At 33.4% G+C, this 23,029-nt stretch overlaps 1 protein-coding gene across 10 annotated transcripts in view; it reads right to left on the minus strand.

Annotated features, from left to right (window-relative positions):
* The window catches only part of LOC136036875 (uncharacterized), a 148,529-nt gene that overhangs the window by 84,570 nt on the left and 40,930 nt on the right, over positions 1–23,029 (minus strand). For all 10 annotated transcript variants that reach the window (XM_065719218.1, XM_065719214.1, XM_065719217.1 and 7 more), the window contains exons 3-4: positions 19,226–19,363; positions 6,503–6,564 (exon numbers count right to left, since the gene is read on the minus strand). In XM_065719218.1, coding sequence (XP_065575290.1) covers positions 6,503–6,564; positions 19,226–19,363 — 200 coding nt within the window. The remainder of the gene's footprint in view (positions 1–6,502; positions 6,565–19,225; positions 19,364–23,029) is intronic.

Raw genomic sequence — 23,029 nt, forward strand, 5'->3', positions numbered from 1 at the left:
ATACACCCCTAGGCATAACTGAAATTCTTGCCCTGAGGGCTTTGAAGGGGTTATCATCGTCAAAGCCATAATTTCTGGGCCTTTCAATTACGTTGAAAAAAATAGCTATCTTAAAATTCGTTTTGGATGAATTTGGGGAAATAGTGGGCATGGTAGAGTGATTAGTTGCCCTCCAATTACTTTCGGCTATTGAAAAAGGCACTATCCTTTTCAATTTCCTATCGAATGAGATCTTTTCAAAGTTTTTCTACAACACAAATGGCCATTTCAAAATTTATATCAGATACATTTCGGAAACGAGGTGTGTGGAGAGGGGTATCCAACCTTGGATCACTATGAATCTTAAAAAGGGAACTAGAACTTCCAATTACTAGCCCAATGAGCCCCCTACAGAATTTACACAATAACCCTTCTTATGTATACCTTATATGCCTCCAGGGCATAACTTGAAACCCTTGTCCTTAGGTCTGTGGGGGAGGGGGGTTGTCATCCTCAAAAATATAATTTCCGACACTTTCAATTACCTTGAACAAATGGCTATCTTAAAATTTTGATTGAATATGCTTAAGGAAAATGGTGGGTATGATAGGAGGGTTTAGTTGCCCTCTAATCACTTTCAACTATCAAAAAGAGCCCTAGCCCTTTCAATTCCCAATCGAATGAGCTCTTTCTGAAGTTTCTATGACTACAAGTTGCCATCTTAAAATTTCTATTAGGTGTATTTTGGGAAAATATGAGGTAAGGGGGGTGGGGCATCTACACTCCGATCACTCTGAATCTCAAAAAGGACACTAGCACTTATGATTACCAATACAATGACCCCCCTCAAAACTTTATACGATCACCCTTTCTATATATATGTTATATTCCCTAGGGCATAACTAAAATCACTTGCCTTGAGGGCTCTGGGGAAAGGAGGTTATCATTCTCAAATACAAAGTGTCATTCCCTAAAACTCCAAATAATGTGTCCATATCGCGCTTTACTTAGGCAGCCCTATTGCGTTGCCTATGATGAAGGGACATGGGTTCCAATTATAACCAAACAGTTCGTGGTAACAAACTGTAGTAAGGAGCGACCCGGCTCAACAGTAAACGAAATTTAAAAAATGGGATTTTGATACTAATAAATACATCAAAAGAATTGAATTTTTATGCTTATTTTAAATATATAAGCTTCATCAAATTTAGTCTTACATGTGATAAGTTAAGAGCCTGAGAAAATTGGCCTTATTTTGGAAAATAGGGGGAAACACCCCCTAAAAGTCGTAGAATCTTAACGAAAATCACACCATCACATTCAGCGTATCAGGAAACCTTACTGCAGAATTTTTACGCTCCTATCTACGAAAATGTGGAATTTTGTATTTTTGTTGCCAGAAGACCGATCACGGGTGCGTGTTTATTTGTTGTTGTTTTTTCCCCCAGGGGTGATCGTATCGACCCCTTGGTCCTAGAATGTTGCGTAGATGGCTCATTTTACCGAAAATTAAAAGTTCTATTGCCCTTTTTAAGTGACCAAAAAAATAGGAGGGCACCTGGACCCCCTCTCACGCTCATTTTGTTCCAAAATCAAAGGTTAAAAATACTGAGATAGCCAATTTGTTCAGCATAATTGAAAAACACATTAACTATGTCTACGGGGACTACTTACTCCCTCACAGTCCCCGGGGGAGGGGCTGCAAGTTACAAGCTTTGACCAGTTTTTGCAAACAGTAATGGTTATTGTGAAGTGTACAGACGTTTTCAGGGGAACTTTTTTCTGGTGGCTTAGGGGAGGGGATTAACTGGAAGGATCCTTCCATGGGTAAATTTGTCACGGGAGGAGAGAATCTCGATGAAGGGCACGCATAATTTTCTATTATTATTCATAACAAAAGACAATGAGAAGATAAATATGTAAAAAAGCTTTTTTAACTGAAAGTAAGAAGCAGCATTAAAAAAAAATGAACGGAAATTTGTACGCATATGAGGGGCTCATCTCCTCCTAAATACCTGTTCTTTACGATAAAGTATTTTTAGTAGTTTCAACTGTTTCTTCTACGGCCTTTGTGATTCAGGGGTCATTTTTAAAGAATTGGGACAAAATTTAAGCTTTAGTGTAAAGAGCAAGGTATTAAAGAGGGGGCAAACCTCCTCATCTACGTAGTAAATATATAGGAATATAGATGTTCGTTACGAAAATTAATTTGGAAGTTACTTATATTTTTTATTAATAAAAACGTTTGTAAAAAAATTAAAAGTTCTAGTTGCCTTTTTAAGTGACCAAAAGATTGAAGAGCAGCCAGGCCTCCTCCCCCACTCTTTTTTTTCTCTCAAAATTGTCCTATCAAAACTAAGAAAAAGCCATTTAGCAAAAAAAAAAGCAAATTTCGTTTCATGTTTGGAGAGACAAAACCAAGACATGTATTAATTCAAAAACGTTCATAAACTAAATAAAAAAACAAGTTTTTTTTAACTAAAAGTAAGGAGCGACATTAAAACTTAAAACGAACAGAAATTACTCCGTATATGAAAGGGGGTGTTCCCTCTTCAACGCAACGCTCTTTACGCTAAAGTTTTTCACGGTTTTAAAAAGTAGATTTAAGAGAAAGAGTCAAACTTTATCGCAAAAAGTGGGAAGTTGAGGAGGGAATAGCCCCTTTCATATACGGATAATTTATATTCGTTTTAAGTTTTAATGTCGCTCCTTACTTTCAGTTAAAAAAAACTTGTCTTTTTTATTTAGTATTACCAGCATTGACTCCAAAATATTAACTATTAAAACCACTATGTATCTCAGCCGAAACAACTGTTTTCTTTATACTTCCGATGTTGTAACTACTTTCTCACGCAAACTGCAGTTTCAATTATCGATCCTATCCCTTACTTTTTTTGTACTTTTTTAAACAGAAATTTATCGAAACTTTCATATTGAAACCTTTCCCTTTGAAGTATGATTTCTAAGTTGGGTTTTAGATGGTATTCTTTTATGCGGATTTGTGAAAAGACCTAACCTAATATCTTCTTATGACACTTCAAAAACGACACATTGTGATCTTTATTTCACATTAAGTCTGCAAGATAAGATGAATAACCAATTACAGACGTTTCAAGTTTCGAAGAGGCTAAAAACTTTTAGTTTGCGGTTATAAAGAGCCAAGACATAACCATAGGAATAGGCAGTTGTCTTTCAACCAAACTCCTTGCTTAAAAAGAAAAAAAATAGTTTTATTCTATATTCATTAGATACTTCAGATTTTGTCTGAAGCTCAAAAAATTCAAGAACTAAACTCTAAGAAGCCCATTTTATTTTGCAATGTATATCCCATTACTTTGTTAGAATCAATCATTGACAAGGGTATAGGGAAGTTATCAACCAAAACTCATACCCCAAACTGAACGTATATCATAGATGAGCATTAAGAAATTTTATTATTTTGAACTGTTTAACAGAATTGAGTTACCAACTAGCAAAAATTTTAATGAAAACATAACCACAACGTCTCCCATATGATTTTAAACAAAGTACACAGCTGTTTTAACCGCAGGGGGGTTGAAACTAGACTCATACAAAGTACTGGTGGGTAGTGATTATTTTAAGGCATAATTTGTTTTTATTTTTCCTGGGGTCTTTCTTATATGAGTTACGCCGTTTATTTACTTTATTTTTACTGAAGACAGTTGAAAAGAGAATCAACCAAAATATTTATATTTTATTCTAACTTTATTATTGATTTGAATTATTCACGTTTTTTCCTCGGCACAAAACGTTTTTATTTTTTATTTTACCAAGCTTGGCAAGTTTGTTTCTAGCAATTATTTGGTGTGATAAAATCAAGTTATGTCTAACCAGGAGTAAAGGGCAACCTGTCTCTCCCCTCTTGTTCATCTAGATACCCGCCACTGACACGCATAGAAATCCTCAAAAGCCATTCCATTGAAATTAGTTATAGTATATAATAGCTATTATTCCACAAATTCCATAGTCCCATAGCCTCCGGGAAAAAAAATTAAATTTTACAACTTGTCCATTTTTATATGCAGTATTATTCATTAGGTTAAGGGGGGATATTGATCCTAGGTTGGTCCAAACAGGGTAAGCTAATTGAGGTAAAATTTTACAGGAATATTAAAGGGTATGTTGACCTTAATTAAATGAAAATATATTACATCCAACTTATCAAAAAGGTGTATCTATAATATCATAGAATTAAGGATGTTAAAATCTTGAAACTCTTAAGGCCACTACTTTTACTATTACAACAATCCAAAGTGCGACTGGATGCAACTGCAATTTTCACTACTTCTGACTGATATAACTAGCCGCAAGAAAAGTGACACTTTGCAGTTGCAACTTCATATACTTGTTATCGCTTTCGAAGAAAGTTGAAGGAGATCAAACTCAGTATTTGTGTTCTGATTTTCAAAACAGCGCATCAGGAACAACTCGTGAAAAGATGATCCTACCTTTCCATTTATCCTTCTCTGCCCCCTTGTGAACCCAGTAAATGGAAAATCTTCGTACCATATCCCCGCAAAAAAGCATGATCTCTCTTCATCCCTCCAGTTCACCTCAAACGCAACTGCCACTTGGCTACTGTTGTTTAGATATTCTGCTTTTGCCTGTTCAATTAAATGCCATTTCACATGAAAAAGATATCCCTGTGATCCCCCAGCCTGTTGTTTTGATTATATAAGCTTACCCTCTGATACAAATCCCACTAGAATCCCTGACCTCATTCGTGACATAAAAAAAGTAAAAGTGAAAAAAAGGCACCTTCACAGGTCATTTTTAGCTCCCCGCACTTTTGTTAGGCAACACTAAGAGTCTCAAATTTGAATCCTTGACCCAGTAGTATCTCTGACCTTATTTGTGACATAAGAAAAAGTAAAAGTGAAAAAATGACACCTTCAAAGGCCGTGTTCAATTCCCCGCACTTTTGTTAGGCAACACTAGGAGTCTCAAATTTGAATTGCTTAATTAATTAGATTCCCTTCCTAAAATATATAGATCAGGTGTGATCGTTATTACTGAAGTAAAGGCTCCAAATTTGCACAAGTTAAAAATAAAAAAAAATAAAATCACAGTTTATTAAACTCTGAAAAAAAGAACCACCCTCTGGTCCCAACTACCAAAGGCAACACTGCTCGTGATTAAATTTGCACTAATCTTTCAAACTTTTACAAGCCCATCTCCACTCTGCACCCTCTAAGGTCTAGTTACTACTTTAGCCTTCTCCTATCTCCATTAGTAGCCGTCTAGCAACAGAAACCGTCTATATCCCTCCTATTGACTCAGGATTCTGCAATTTTGACTCTAGTAGTAATAGTAGTAATATAGAAGTTCGTTACGTAAGTTAATTTGTAAGTTATGTATATTTTTTACTAATGAAAACGTTCGTTAAAAATTAAAAATTCTAGTTTCCTTTTTAAGTAACCGTAAAAATTGTAGGGTAACTAGGCCTCCTCTCCCACCCCTTTTCTCAAAATCTTCTGATCAAAACCAAGAGAAAGCCATTTAGCCAAAAAAAAATAATACGCAAATTTCGTTTTAGTTATTAATCTGCGGAGAGCACAAATAAAAACATGCGTTAATTAAAAAACATTCAGAAATTAAATAAAAAAAAACAAGTTTTTTTTTCTGAAAGTAAGGAGGGACGTTAAAACTTAAAGCGAACAGAAATTACTCCGTGTATGAAAGGGGCTGTTCCTCCCTCAACTTCCCACTCTTTACACTAAAGTTATTTACTGTTTAATAAAGTAGAATTGAGAAAAAGAGTAAAAATTTAGCGCAAAGAGCGGGAAGTTGAGGGAGGAACAGCCCCTTTTAAACACGGAGTAATTTCATTCGTTTTAAGTTTTAATCTCGCTACTTACTTTCAGTTTAAAAAAGACTTTTTTTTAAATTTAATAGTAAGTATAGAATTAACCGGTACTAATATAATTCAAGAATAAATAAATCTAAAAACTTGCAAAAATTAAATTGAAAATTCCAAAAAAGAACAATTACTAGAAACGGGAGTTTGGCTACTGCCCCCTTCCCCTTCTCTTTATCGTAAAATTTCAAAGCCCCTTCAAACATTCGCGCTTTACTGAAGACGAAACACATTATAATATTATATATTATTTTTACAACATTGAAAATAAAAATGAATATCAGAATCACATTAATTCTTTGATAGTTTAGTTTCTAGGAATCGACGTTAGTTTTCATTAAACATCGAAAATTCTGTTTATGATCACGATTTCTTCCCAGTCATTTTGGTTAATACTGTTATTTATTTTTCATTTATCGTCATTATGCTTTCGGAAAACAAATACATATTGTTCAAGACGGTTATACTTTTCAGCTATATAGTTTACGACACATAGTTCAATACATATTCAGATTTTTGTTCAAGTAAAATTTAAACTTCAAGAAAACTTTTAGATGAACATTAACATTGTTTCCTCAAATAGTATCGATATAATTATAAAATAGTTACGGGCGGACAAAGAGGAAGAAAATTACTTAAACTTACTTGCAGAATTCCCTGTAGTTGAATTTTCATCTGGATCATCTCGTGTTAGCGTCCCTGTTAAACTATAAAATAAATTGTTTGAAATTCAACCGAAATTGTTCATATTGTTTATCAACAAAAAAATATAGAATTTCAAAAGCTGAAATTCGTTGGAACAGAATATTTAGGACTTTACGGGAACTCTAACCATTGTAGAATTTCCGATTTGTTGAGAATAAAAAACATTGCAACTATACTTACCGCTATATTTACAAATGAAAGGTCTTAAGCCGAACTGGCTAGACATGACAACAAACAACAAAGAGAGATAAAACTCCACAAAAAAAACAGCCTCAAACGAGACTACGGCCAGTAGAGAGGAAAGACTAAAACAACGCGGATATTTCGCTTGTATCCAAACTAGGCGTCCTCAGCACAAGATAAAAAGAAAAAAAAACACTAAACTAAAAACAAATAAAACCACCACCAATAATAATAAGAACAATTGTCGCTACTGATCCACGTAGGGAAAAGAGGCTATTAGAGTTACTTCAATGAGAACATCAAAGCTTCATGATGCGTTGTTTTAGTCTTTCCTCTCTACTGGCCGTAGTCTCGTTTGAGGTTTTTTTTTCTTTTTTTATGGAGTTTTATCTCTCTTTGTTGGTTAATATTTACAACTAGCCTATACTTCAATTTTCATTCTGTTTTACCTGTAAAATCATCAAGTTTGGAGATGTTTCATTAACGGTAACAACCCTGAATAACAAATAATGTATTTAAGCCATATATTGTGACTATTGCAAACAGAAGCTCAGCAAATATTAACTTTTCCATAAACACTCGGGTTGCATATATCTCATCCCAACTGGTCATAATAGTAACCACGGACAGGAACAGTGCTCAATAGACAATCTACTGCGTAAGACAGAGCCTAATCCAAAATCCTACAGAAAAAATTCTGTGTATTATGATCTTAAATATCCATATTTGCTGTTTTGCGTTTATGCAAAAATAGCCAAAAAGATTCTTTCTCTTTTTTTAATAGACTATAATTGTTACTTAGATAACACAAAACTAAGAAAATTCCTAATAATAAATATATCCATTGCCTTGAAATAGTAATGATAAGCTAAAAATATTTTCACATAAATTTTTGTGTGTACACAAAAATGTTTTTTACATAAATTTACTTTAAATTACACCATTGTCAAATATGATGCTCCAGAAATTTCAATCTACAATTGAGATCCCAACCACTTTGATTATTGAAACCTTTTTGCGTTGAGGAGGATTATGTCTTTCGTTTTTTTTTTTTTGCTAAAAGTACATAAATCTTAATAATTTCAGCAATTTGTTGGACTTAAAACAAAAATCACAGTCTCAACAACAAAAAATTGAATTTTCTTACTTGTTTAAAATTCAGCAAGACATTTCTTGGGGAATCTTTTGTTTTTACTGTGTAAATCACTTTTTTGAAACTGGCTGCTTGTACTTTTACTTAATAACAGGTTTTGTAAATGCTGTAAATAATTAGAAGACATTTTCATACAAATATGTTTAATTTGCATTCTTTTATTTAAGCCAATTACTCATTTTGTTCAATGTTTCTATTATTTCTCACTATTTCCTGTCAATTGATGAAGGTGAAAAAATTTAGAACGCAAAAACAATGTCAAGTAAACAGTGCGTACAATCAATCTATGGTTTTCTCTCCTTATTTAAAGAAGGGAGAAAAACTTCTTCACTTGCTCAAAGTGAAGTTGCTTCCTTCCTCTTCACTAGTCAAACAAAATCACAGCATAACTTATTGTTTTCAAGAAAACCGTCCAGATATGCATTAATACGAATCCATAATTGCCAGAAGCCTATAACAAATTCCTTGGAGAATTCAGTGCTTCTCAAACCACTACAGTTTAACGCTAGAAACACCATTCATAGAATGACCTTTACAAAGGTCTGATAAACATTCAACTATGTTTTATTAGATCTTGGTGAGTGTCTCTGATTAAATAAAAAGTATTGCTGTAAAACCGTAATTAAAATCCTTATTTATAAAACTGTAATTACAAAACGGTATACTTTACAAAGTATAAAAGTAAATGTGTAAGAACAGACCGACCGTCTGCTAGCGCTCATCATCGAACAATTATAAACTTGAAACATCTTAATCAAACAGTTCGTGGTAACGAACTGTAGTAAGGAGCGACCCGGCTCAATAGTAACGAAAACTCTAAAAAACTGACACCATCAGATTCAGCGTATCAGAAAATCCTACTGTAGAAGTTTCAAGGTCCTATCTACAAAAATGTGGAATTTTGTATTTTTTGCCAGAAGACAAATCACGGGTGCGTGTTTATTTGTTTGTTTTTTTTTTTTTCTTTTCTTTCTTTTTCCCAGGGGTCATCGTATCGACCAAGTGGTCCTAGAATGTCGCAAGAGGGCTCATTCTAACGGCAATGAAAAGTTCTAGTGCCCTTTTTAAGTGACAAAAAAAATTGGAGGGCATCTAGGCCCCCTCCCACGCTCATTTTTTCCCAAAGTCAACGGATCAAAATTTTGAGATAGCCATTTTGTTCAACATAGTCGAAAAACATAATAAATATGTCTTTGGGGATGACTTACTCCCCCACAATCCCTGGGGAAGGGGTTGCAAGTTACAAACTTTGACCAATGTTAACATATAGTAATGGTTATTGGGAAGTGTACAGACGTTTTCAGGGGGATTTTATTTTGTTTCGGGGTGGGGCTGAGGCGAGGGGGCTATGTTGGAGGATCTTTCCTTGGAGGAATCTGTCATGGGAGAAGAAAAATTCAATGAAAAGGGGGCAGGATTTTCTAGCATTACTATAAGAAAACAATGAAAAATAAACATGAAAACGTTTTTTTAAAATGAAAGGAAGGAGTAGCATTGAAACTTAAAACGAACAGAGTTTATTACGCATATGAGGGGTTCTAAAAACACTTTAGCATAAATAGCGAGCTATTTAGGAGGAGATAACTACCTCGCTCTTTATGCTAAAGTATTTTTAGTAATCTCAACTACTTATTCTACAGCCTTTCTGATTCAGGGGTCATTCTTAAAGAATTGGGACAAAACTTACGATTTAGTGTAGAGAGCGAGGTATTAACGAGGGTACAAACCCCCTCGTATACATAATAAAAATATAGGATTATGAAAGTTTGTTACGTAAGTTAATTCTTAAGTTACGTATATTTTTTACTAATAAACGCTCGTTAAAAATTAAAAGTTCTAGTTGCCTTTTTAAGTAACAAAAAAATTGGAAGGCAACTAGGACTCCTTCCCCGCCCCTTATTTTTCAAAATCGTCTGATAAAAACTAAGAGAAAGCCATTTAGCCAAAAAAAGAATTAATATGCAAATTTCATTTTAATAATTTATGTGCGGAGAGCCAAAAACAAACATGTATTAATTCAAAAATGTTCAGAAATTAAATAAAAAAAAACTAATTTTTTAGCTGAAAGTAAGGAGCGACATTAAAACTTAAAACTATCAGAAATTACTCCGTATATGAAATGGGTTGTCCCCTCCGCAATCCCTCGCTCTTTACGCTAAAGTTTGACTCTTTGCCACAATTCTACCTTTTAAAACAATTAAAAGATTTAGCGTAAAGAGCAAGGGATTGCGGAGGGGACAACCCATTTCATATACGGAGTAATTTCTGTTCGTTTTAAGTTTTAATGTCGCTCCTTACTTTCAGCTAAAAAAATGAGTTTTTTTTTATTTAATTTTTTTAAATGAGCAATAATTGTATATGTGTGTATTTTAACTTGAAAACGGCTCCATATATTTATTTTGAAAACTGGTATCCGAGGTTTTCCCAGCCTAAAAAGAAATCTGTATAGGTCAAGAGTTTGAGAAAACTCATTAAGAGCCTTAGTTTTGAAAAAAAAGATTCGCCTAAGTTGTGTCATGTTTGTATTACCTAGTAAAGAGCAAAACACAACCCATAGTAACCAAAAGTTAAAAAACAGGTTTTAGAAAAAACTGCCTAGTGAAAACAAATTGTCATCTGACACTGACTCAAGAATAGTAACTATTATTTCGGTTCGTCACAAAAGTTTACTGTGAAAACACATTTATGGTGAATTTCAAAAAAATCTGAAACCCTCGAAAAAGAAAGTCAGATCAAAATGAAAAGTGCACAATTCAAATCAAAATAGTTAAAAAACTCTTAGAGAATAAGTATAGTTCACCGCCTTGGACGACAGGCAAAATCACTTTTTTGCGTGGGTGGCACTGAACGGTCTCCTTTTTCTTTTTCTTTTTTTTTGTCAGAGCTGGTAGTTTACCAGAATATCATAGAGAGATTCTTAATGGCTCATTCGGAATATATTTTTCCCATCCATGTGCATTTTATAAATACCACCATCTGCAAATGCCATATAGCACTAAAAATTACACTATTTGTGCCATTGCTTAAGGGATAGCAGGCTATCAAAACAACGTAGACGTATTTGTCATAGTTCATATAAAAGATATTTTGCATATCTACGTTTTCTCTATAAATAGCACCATTCGCAATTCTAAATGGCACTAAAAATGGCACTTTTGGTTCCATGTCTCATGTGGAAGGGACTAGTGGACTACCAGAATTTTTTAGGGCGATGTTTAATGGCTCATTTGAAAGCTATTGCTCATATATACTTTATTTTTATCAATTCTACAATCCGAAAGTACGATATAGCACAACAAACACAAATTTTATTGTCACTTCATAAGTAGAAAAGCTTGGAAGCATGTCATTATGCTATTATGCGTTCCAAGCTAGAAAAGCTTGGAAAGATATCATAATGATAATTACGCTTCAAAACCCTTAAGTGAAGGTTTGCAAGAACATCTGTCGTGTGTTCCTTCTCCAAGCCCCCTTAATAAGAAATACAATTAAGGTACAGTATATAAAATTGTACTTGATAAATTGACCAATTACAAATATATCAAATCATATTATTAGAGGCGTGGTTCTGTTAGTAAAGCATTGGACTTCCAATTAAAGTTTCTTATGTTTGACTCCTGCATTTTTTTTTTTTTTTTTTTTTTTTTTTTTTTTTTAATCACGGTTGTATGCCTTCAATACAATCACTCTTTAGACAATTCACCTTTTTGTAAATGTGATGCACTCATTTTTTAAAGCATGCTCCGGTAAGGTATTTGTCAAGTGTTTTGATTCAAAGGGAATTAGAGGTCATCCAGTTCATGGTTTGCAACAACATTCTTAGTGAATTACTGAATCCATACCCCAGCAAATGGCGCAATTAACATCCTGGGGGGGGGGCAAAATTGGAGCCAATTTTTCTAAATCAAGTGAAAATGACAGAGAAAACTAAAAAATGAGCTATATTATATTAAAAAAAAGGTAAAGATGCACTAAAAAAACTGACCCGTTTCTCTGGATGCTTGAATTACTCAGGCTTACCTTATTTTTGGAAAAAATTATTGGACAAAACTAAATTTAAGCTGGGGAGGAGTAATTGGGGTCCTGGGGAAAACTGAGGTCTGGCAAGGGCTGTTATACCCTCTGCAGCATAGCGAATTACGCCCCTGACCCCAACTTCTTGCTACTTAGGGGTTGGAGAAGTGTTGGCATGTGATTCTGGAACCACCTAAACTTGTATATTAAAATAAGGATAAATTATTGTTATACTTACTTATTGAAATTATTTGTACTTAATTCAAAAATAAAGCTATTTGTAATTTATAGCCTATAGAGAAATCATAGTTTCTTTGCGTTTATTAAATATAAAAAAAAACAAGTTTTTTAACGGAAAGCAAGGAGCGACATTAAAACTTAAAACGAACAGAAATTACTTCGTATATGAAAGGGGCTGCTTCCTCATCAACGCCCCACTCTCTACGCTAAAGTTGGACTCTTTCTCTTAACTCTACTTTTTAAAACAGTTAAAAAACTTTAGCGTAACGAACTTCTGTATTCTCATGTTTTTATTACGTATATGAAGGGGTTCACCCCCTCTTCAGTACCTCACTCTTGACACTAAAGATTAAATTTTGTACTAATTTCTTAAGAATGACCCCTGAATCACAAAAGCCGTAGAATAAATAGTTGAAATTACTAAAAATACTTTAGTGTAAAGAGCGGGATACTAGGAGGAGGTGAGCCCGTCATATGCGTAACAATTTCTAATCGTTTTAAGTTTTAATGCTTCTCCTTTTTTTCAGTTGAAAAAAAAACTTTTTCATATTTATTTTTTCATTTTTTTTAATAATGCTAGAAAATCCTGCGCTCCCTTCTTGAAAATTTTCTTCCCCGATGACAAATTACTCCAAACAAAGTTCCCTCAACATATCGCCCTCTTTTCAACCCCCCCCCCCCCAACCGAAAAATCACCCTGAAAATGTCTGTACACTTCCAAATAACCATTACTATATGCGAGCACTGGTAAAAGTTTGTAACTTGTGGCCCCTCTCACGGGGACTGTGGGGAAGTAAGTCATCCTCAAAGACGCAGTTATAAGATTTTTTGACTACGTTGAATAAAACAGCAATCTCAGAATTTTGATCTGGTGACATTGGAAAAATAATTAGCGTGGGAGGGGGCCTAGGTACCCTCCAATTTTTTTGGTCACTTAAAAAGAGCACAAGAACTTTTTATTTCCGTTAGAATGAGCCCTCTCGCAAGATTCTAGGACCACTGGATCGATACGATCAACCCTGGAAAAAATAGAAAAACAAACAAACAAATTAACAAGCATCCGTGATCTGCCTTGTGGCAAAAAAATACAAAAATTCTATATTTTTGTAGATAGGAGCCTGAAACTTCTACACAAGGGTTTTCTGATAGTCTGAATCTGATGGTGTGATTTTCGTTATGATTCTATGACTTTTCGGAGTTTTTTCCCCCTATTTTCTAAAATAATGCAAATATTCTCATGCTCGTAACTTTTGATGGATAAAACTAAATTTGATGAAACTTATCTAAAATCAGCAATAAAATAGGATTCTTTTGATGTAGCTATTGATAACAAAATTCCATTTTCTAGAGTTTCGGCTACTATTGAACCGGGTCCACACAAACTTTCACTTTAATGAGGGAGCGAATTATTTACGGTCTGATCAGTAAAGCAATTAGTTAGATAAAGGCAACAATTGTCGTTCAACTTCCAGACGAATATAAATCGTATAAAAGCTACGGTTCGGTAAAAGATAGAAAAATTGAGGAACTGAATCTACTCTAGAATTCCTCGATTCAATTTAAATTGTAGATTTACCACACCAAGACTTAAAAATAAATAAAATACGAAATTTATACTTTTGTATAACTTAGATATTTTAGGAGGGATGCGTAATGGAACCGGTATTAATATTACGGACTTATGTAGCAACATAATTAAGCTGAATATGATTGCTGGGAAAATCAGGAAACAAAGATTACATTTTTCGACTTACGCTTAACTTTAGGATAGTTTAATTCAAATAAACCATTCTGCGTTAATAATTTTTACGTCCAACCGTACTTGCCGTAACTATGCATGTGTCGCAAAGCCAAATTTTTGAATCTGTTAGTGTCAATATCAATACTCCTATTTTTAATTATGGTAAATTGTACGGGCATTTTTTCAAGTAAAAAGACAGCGTAGCTTAGAAATCCTACTAACACCCAAAAATAAACGACAAAAACATAATGATGTACAGAAGTAAGCCCTAAAAATTGCAAATAAAATATCTTATTGTCTGAACTATATTTATTTTTTAAATTAATTAAACTATTAATAGTTGTGTACATTTGTGTCTTTAACTTTTCCCCAGAAATTGAATGTATATTTATTAAACCTTATAGCGGGGATAATGACATTGCTTTCCACGAGAACGATCTAAGTAGGGGACAATTAAAAAAAAGAATTCTAATTTTTACCAGAGTGGTTGTATCGAAACTACGGTGATGCCATGATATCAAACAGAAAATCATATTGTGTATAGTTAGAAGACAAGTGACAATGAGAATCAATCTATATAAGCCTGCCAAGTAGCCGTGCCGACGACCGCTGATTTAGCCTGTCTATCTATCTATTAATGCATAAATGTTTTCTTGAAAACGGTTCCGTATTTTATTTTTTATTTTTTTTTACCTAAAATTGGCATCCTGGGATTTTCTGGCCTGAAAAATAATCTTGATTTGTCACGATTTTGAAAAAAATTCGTCTAAAACCTTGTGTTTTCAAAAAAAAAGCTTGTTAGCAACGTCATAATTATCTAAATTTAAAGGGCATAAATTATTTCCGGAGGGTATTTCTCTTATCGCTTTTGATTTTCATGACGCAGGCTAAAATATATAAAATGACAAACTACTATAAGTAGCAAAAAAAGAAGCATTGAACAAGAAGCGAAAAAATCACACTGAAGTGCGAACAATAATATTCCACAGCAAAATTTGTAGTTAGAAGACAAAGCAAAGTTATAATGGAATGAAGAAAAGTGTTGAATAGCCTGCTTGAGTCTGAAAGGGATAAACAGGAAAGATAAAATTGAAGCTAAGCCAGAATTACTTAAATCAACTGAAACTGCTGGTTTTTCATCCTAAAATGAAGAAAGTTGTGATTCTAGTGATTACAAAGAGGCACAGAAAAAAAAGGAATTCCTACATATAATTATCAACTACCCTGGAATGAAATGAAGTTAGTTTTGTATTTGTTAGGAATAAATGAAAGACGAAATAAATTCTTAGCAAAAAAACTATTACGTGAGTCAATTTACATGGGCGTACATTCAAATAGCAACAATTTCATCATTTATCCATGGGGTGGTTGTATCTCTTTAGTATCTGTGACACATGTAAAATTGCAAACGATGACATACAGTATTTGGCAACAGCTTTGCAGCTAGAACACAAAGTAACATTTCAACGGAACGAAGGCTTAGGTTCATCCGAAGAATCTAAACTGAATGGAACGAAGTTACACGTTAGTTTAGCATTAAAGTTTGTGAAGAATAAACAAGAGGGGGGAATTCGTTTTAGTACATTTGACACGTGCAGTCACCCTGTGTTTACTTAAATGAGTCTTTCACAAGTTTCGATGAATTGATAAGGCTGATTTCGTCCAAACAAATGTGGTTTTTTTTTGTATGGGAGATTTTAAGTTTGAACATTTGGTTCTTTTGGGTGATAATTTGGATTTTGCTCACGATGAATCGGACCCATGCCCTTCAGACAAAGGATTCTCAACCCAGTGCATCAACCACCAACCCAAACGGATAAATAGTCTTGTATTGAGAAAAATGGAAGTTATACGAGTCGTAAAATGACCTGAAACTTTTTTGTTTATAGTGAATAATGTTTTGAGAAGTCTTACGCTTTTACTAGTTTGAATTTGCTATCGGTTAACGTGGCGATGACTAAGTAAAAAAACTTACAAAACATATTCGTTTATATTTATTTATTTTTACAATTTTACAAGTCAGACATAGATTTTTGGGGGATCAAACAACCTAGCTCCCTCCCTTGGATTCGGCCTTGTCTGTCACTCAAGCTCTGGAAATTCGTCAGTTATATTTTTTACATTCATTGTAATCTTACTTGGTAAAGCCACATTGATGTAAATTGCAGCAAAGGTGACAATTGGCCTTATATTGATTAAATGTTTTACGAATTTTCCGCCCCTGAGAGTTTTATAGCTTTAACACCCTGGTATAATGCACCCATATCAGAGGCGCCATTTGGACCAAATCTTTGGCTGGGCATGAACTCCATCTTGGCTCCCCACTCACATTGTGTCACGTAATCATCTAGGAAATGGGCATTTGACAGAACTCGAGAATTTTATAATGTATCTTATCTACTTTCAAAGTTTACAATGATTAATTGCAAATAGTGTAATTACCCCAACGGTCGTCAAGTAATTACACTCTTTGGTTAATAGGCCTGCAGTAACTTCAAATCAATTGGACAGAATGGATTATGTTGGACATGATGGGTTATTATGGCCGGCAAAGGGCCCTTTGTGGGGGAGGCTTGGGCCCCCTGAAAAATCTTGGGTGGGCATTTACCCACCCCTGACCATCCCCCCCCCCCCAAATGGCGCCTCTGACCCATATATTTCGTATGTCTGTATGTCTTGGGCAAGTAATTTTGCTGTGAATTTTAAACATATCCAGGCTCTTCGAAATAAACTGTGCGTCATATTCCTGGGTATATTCACAATATGGATGACACTGCAGCATGTTTCAACAAGTTGCAAATGATGTCAGTTTTGGGAATACTAAGTTATAATTGTTCCTATCCATGTTGGAATTGTGTAAATAATCTAGTCTTTCGTGATTATTTTAGTAACATGATCTTCATGAAAATTGTAACGCTAGTTAATTTACTATCCCATTTCGAAGTTGAACCAGGGTCACCTTCCCTTTCATTTTTTCAGGGCTTACTGAGCGGAACTCTAATTCAGAGAATGTTCCGATGGCTTAGCACCGATGGCTTGTTAAAAGTAAGTTGAAAAGAATATATTGTGTCAAGCCTCATAGTTAGTCCATTTTCGCTTATGGTCTATATGTCTTGGGGTTTATATGATCCTTGGGTCTCTTATTGACTCAATTCGGCTTATAAATGGTTGGGTTGCATATAGTGTTTCTTACAAAGGAGAACTAATTGGTTATATTTAGAAATGGATTGTTAGTCCATTGACTTTACTTGACTCTATCATCTAAAAAAGCTATCCACAAAATTTGTACTAAGGGGACTAAGGGCTCGTAAGACCCTTTTTATAAGAAAAGAAAAAGAAATTACGCGTCAATAAGTCTCATGGAGAACAAAGGAAGGAAGACAGAAAGAAATAGAGAGAAAAAAAGTAAAAATTGGCTCACAGAGATCGGGAGGGGATCTACAAAACCAACTTTAAATAAATCAATATTGCATTTGATTCTTGCTACTTCAAACGAAAGAACTATTTCTTTTTATTTCTTTATATATATATATATATATATATATATATATATATATATATATATATATATATATATATATATATATATATATATATATATATATATATATATATATATATATATATATATATATATATATAACTTGTTTCGGGGTTTAGGGGACAACCCCGGAGGGGTTGTCCCCTCCGCAATCCCTCGCTCTTTACGCTAAAGTTTTACTCTTTGCCACAATTCTACGTTTTAAAACAATTAAAAACTTTAGCGTAAAGAGCGAAGGATTGCGGAGGGGACAACCCACTTCATATACGGAGTAATTTCTTTTCCTTTTAAGTTTTAATGTCACTCCTTCCTTTCAGTTTAAAAAAACTAGTTTTTTATTTAATTTTAACAAAAGTGGAAAGGTACTTATTCCTAGCTTTTGAAACAAGTTTATTTTTAACTAAAAGTTTCATGCTTTGAAAAAAATATAACTACGTTTGATGTTTCAAAATTATATGCCCAAATTAAGGTGAAAAATTTGTTGCAAATCAAGAATGCCCTGAAATAAAAAATATGTTTTAGTTTCAGATAATCATCCTCTCTTCCTAGGGTGGGTTAAAAAACAGTCCTTGATTCATATTGATTTATTTTGAACCATTTAGAGTCGTCGTAAAAGTGACAGAAAAGTAAATATCCAGATACTAGGGCAATATTGAAAGGAACATTCAATTAATGAAAAATAAAAAAAATTCTCAAGATCTGGTATGACAGAAAAAACTTTAATCGATACAAACAACCGAAATTCCTGGACACTGTTGCCACGAGTTTACTAATATGTGATAGAAACGACAAAGTTGAATCTATTTAAATATCTAAATATCTGAATATATCAACTCTTTTTATGGAGGAAATTCCACTATTTATAGCTTGAAATTACACACACAACACTGACTTTGAACTTCTTCCAAAAACAACAAATTCTGACTTCTCTAGGCTAGGTATTAGTCAATTACCATGAAACCAAGAATTTACATTCAGAGCAACAGTTTCGAGGGACAATCGTAGGTCCTCCGCTATCTCTTCAGGTCTTTTCTTAAGAGGATTATTGAACAAAGGATTGCTCATAATCAATATTTGCAATTTTACATAATCATAGCCCATAGTAGCAAAAAGTTTAAAACCAAATTGTTTTTTTACGTTTTTTTTTACTAATATCTGCCTCAATCTACACAAACAGGTTAAGGATTAGACAGCCTTTTAATACCAAGAAAGACACCCTATGGACATATTTTATCCTTAAAATCTTGAAACCTCACTTCGCTGCATACTTTTAAATTTGAATGTCCTAATATAAAACTCGAAAGCTTGAAACCACCATTGGTCAAATCTGGCCTTTAACCTTCACTAAGTGAGACATCTGAACTTCAGACCAGTGAGGTCTGCCATATTGAATCCGAATCGACATCTATAAATGCGAACGTTATTTGAGCATAAATTGGAATACAAAATATGTTTTTATATTTATGAGATTCACTTTTTATTCTTTATTCATTTCTATTAAAAAAAAACTTACACAAAATGATCTATTGACATTACTAACCTTTACTCGATTCTATTGATTTTAAAGTTTAGTTCACATTAATTTCTGGTCCTTAGAATATTTTAGCTTCCATAAGTCATGTTTCCTTAACAAAATTTTTGCTAGAAGAATGTTAGGAAAATATTTAGAAAAATTAACTCTATAAAAAAAATCTCTTTCCCTTTAATATAATCATTTTATTTTTATATTTACCATAATATTCAGAGTATACCAAAAGTAACATAACGTTAAACAATAGTACTCCACCTTACCATTTTGCATCATGATCCTCATAAAATCCCACCGGATGGGTTTCCAACCACGAAGTATAATAACGAACTATGTTCGGATGATCCAAGGTCGCCAAGGTTTCTGCTTCCCGCAAAGCTTTCTTTCTATCGTCATTAAGTCTATATATATAAAGATTAAAATGAACAAGGTAATAGACATATAGCTAAACATTTGGAGATTATTGTTTTATGCATCAGAGGAAAAATACAACATACAAGTTATAATTAAACCCTTAATTTATCAAAGGTTCCGTGATAAGTAGTGATATTCTGGAATAAATGTGATAAGTAGGATCAACAACATCAAATATATGAATAAAATTAAAATAGTTTATTGAAACTAATTTTGAAATAAGAAAAAATGGATAATATAGATCATATAGAAGAAAAAAAATCCAAAAAACACTTGTAGGATACGATATTGACGAAAGAACCCAGAATTGATGTTGGGAGAAATCCTATATAAACCATCAAATGGGTATTAAATAGCATTTTCTTTTGTTTAATCAGTTTTACCCATTACTTTGGGTCGGATCAGATTGCTTCGATTTATTGGTGTTTGTTTATCTATACATCATTTATCAAACCACATTCTTATTAAATTCTTTAAGAAAACAAATATATGGGCAGAAAGACCGGCAATTTTGCTTCCAGACCATATCACAGCTATTGAATGAATGAATGAATAAATGACTGTATTTAAAGCCATTTTTCAGGCCATTTTTCTGTATTTAAAGCCATTTTATATCTATATTTATATATATATATATATATATATATATATATATATATATATATATATATATATATATATATATATAAATAAGTTGTTTGTTTGTGTGTCTGTCGACTCACGTCATGTTTGTGTGTCGACTGATGTCATGTTTGTCGACTGACGTCATTAAAAGGATTCAGCTGTATGTCGTCATGAAGTTGTTTGTCGACTGACGTCATGTTTGTCGACTGACGAAATTACAGACCGGGACACAAATGACGACCGGGACACCGGGACACAGGGAAAATAAATGACGACCGGGAAACTCACAGAGAAATTACAGACTGGGACACCGGGACACAAATAACGACCGAAACACAGGGAATATAAATGACGACCGGGACACAGGGACACAACTACAACGGGGATGCCGGGGGGCACAGGGGGGGATATATAAATGACGACTGGGACACAGGGAATGTTCGATTAGCAATCACCATCAACAAAGCTCAAGGGCAATCATTAGAATAATGAGGTATAGATCTGAATACGGATTGTTTTTCCCATGGACAATTATATGTTGCATGTTCAAGAGTCGGTAAACCTGACAATGTATTTATATGCACAGACAATGGGAAAGCGAAGAATGTTGTATATTCGCAAGTTTTACGTAGTTAAAAACATATATATATATATATATATATATATATATATATATATATATATATATATATATATATATATATATATATATATATCACAGGTGGGACACAGAGACACAACAACAATGGTGCGTAACTAATATGGCGCGTAACGACTTACGGGCGTGGGGCGCGAAGCGCCCCCACCAACTAGGTGTTGGGGTGGCGCGAAGCGCCACCCTAACAGCTAGTATAGTATATTAATTCATCCTTCTACTCTTTACAGATGCTAAAGTATCACATTACTTATTTAATCTCAAACTAAGTTCCAGCGACCATTACAACATCTATTGGAATTTTCTGTAATTTTGTAATGTCTCTTTAATTTCCAACAGCAGATTACGCTGTGCTGCTTTATTTTACGAATTTTGTTTTTTTTTGTGTGTCGTAGATAAGAAAACAATTTGACCATCTCCTGTCCCAGAAATGACGTAATTTGTGCTCTTGAAATGTTCTCAGAAATGTAAGTGCTAGTGTTCGAATAGAAAATTTGCGGTTTTTTTTCGAGAAAAATAAATTTATTCATTAACAGTTATTGGTTATTGAAAGACAGTGAATACAATCAAGAGATAACATAGATTTTCCTCGTTCTACACTCAGCAGAATCTTTGTCCCATTGTAACCATCCTAGGTTACCCTTTGGTAGTTCGAGTCTATAAAATAAGCAAGTTACGAATTCTGGATATAGTTGTTTGAGAGTGTGCAGCTAATAAGCAGAGGTTTAATGTGCATCCATACAGGGTGCTAGTTTCTGAGAAAGAGATTTCACAGCCAAGGTTGGGTCAGGTGGATTGCCATTAACAATTACCGTCGGTACAATTAAACTATAGTGTAAGGATTTTTTTTTCTTTAAAGTAAAATCTATATACTGGTCTGTAAAATGCTGCGGAGGGAATGTCAGTCTTACTAAACATTATCTTGTTTTAATTTGGACTTCCTTTTTATTTTTATTTTTGATTGTTTTGGTTCTTATTTATTTATTGATTTTGCTTAATGGAATTGATACGCTTGTAAAATTATTTGATTTTTGTAATTTTCGGTTACAGTTATCATTTATATTTCCTTGGCTAACTTTTTTGTGTAATTAGTTAACTGTAATCTTAAAAAGCTGTTTTAAGGTACGATGCAACAAAAACATTTGATTTAGCAATATTTGTTAGTATTTGATTGAAGGTACGATTAGTACCTTAAACGTGATTTAATTTGTGATTTTAAATGGTGATTTAATTTGATTTATTAGTTCTTGATTAACGTACGATGCAACACAAATATTTGATTTGGGACGACTATTTATTTAATATATTCCTTTTTCTTTTGTATTTTTTTTTTTCATACTTTAATTTAAAATGGCATTGGAACATCAGGATGGGAAAGGGACAAAGAATGGTCTGTTGGGGAAGGAGACAACACGCTCTTCCGCAGCACCTAAGGTTTATAGTTAAAAACTAATGATTTTGAGCACATTGCATAGTTAGTTGACAAAATGTTTTATAATCGAAAAGTCTTTAATGATTATTATGCATATCCAAGAAGCTAGAGGAGACATGCATAAGCCTAGCATTATCACCTAATATTTTCTATCTTTAAGCTTAAAGGGTTGAAAAACAACTTTTTTCCGTTTTAACCAAAAAACAGAATAGCAGCTGAAACAGGTCTCCTGGTTTTTGTCAACTTTTTCCGTTTAATTCAAGCCCTATTTTTTTTTTATTGTTCGTCAAAAAAAAAAGAAAAAAAAATCAGAACAGTGCCGATGCTTACTTTGTATTTGCTTTTTTTGCAATAAAGTTAAAACATTTTATTCTGAATAGTCTCAAACATAATCTTGTATTGTTATATCAAAACCGCATTAGAATCGAAAATAAAATGTAATTAAATATTTAAGAGGGAAGGTGCTAAGCCTGCAAGAATTTTCAAACAGTTTGTGGTAATGAACTACATATAAAAAGTGACACAATAGTAACCGAAAGTCTATAAAACAGAATTTTTTATATAGATAGGAATATTAAAAGAATTAACTTATTATGCTAGTTCCAAATATAAAAGAAACATTAAGTTTAGGTTTTTCAATCAAAGGCTTCGAGCCTGATAAAAATTTTCTGATTTTCAAAACAGGGGAAAATACCCCCGAATAGTCAAATAGTCTCACAAAAATCGCACTATTGAGAAGAAAATTTCCTGGAGTTCAACTTTTCAGGGAAAATTTTACAGAAAGGGAGTTTGCGAGAATTCCTATATGATTTTTTTTCTTACTTTCTCTTTGTCGATTAAATTTTACGTGTGGATATGTTAGCGGTAGTTGTCCAGGGTGAATATTCCTTGGGATTGAACTGTCTAAGGGATGTTTCCGTAAGGTTTTTTTTTACTAAGGAG

Source organism: Artemia franciscana, chromosome 16 (assembly GCF_032884065.1).
Source record: "Artemia franciscana chromosome 16, ASM3288406v1, whole genome shotgun sequence".
Taxonomy (NCBI): domain Eukaryota; kingdom Metazoa; phylum Arthropoda; class Branchiopoda; order Anostraca; family Artemiidae; genus Artemia; species Artemia franciscana.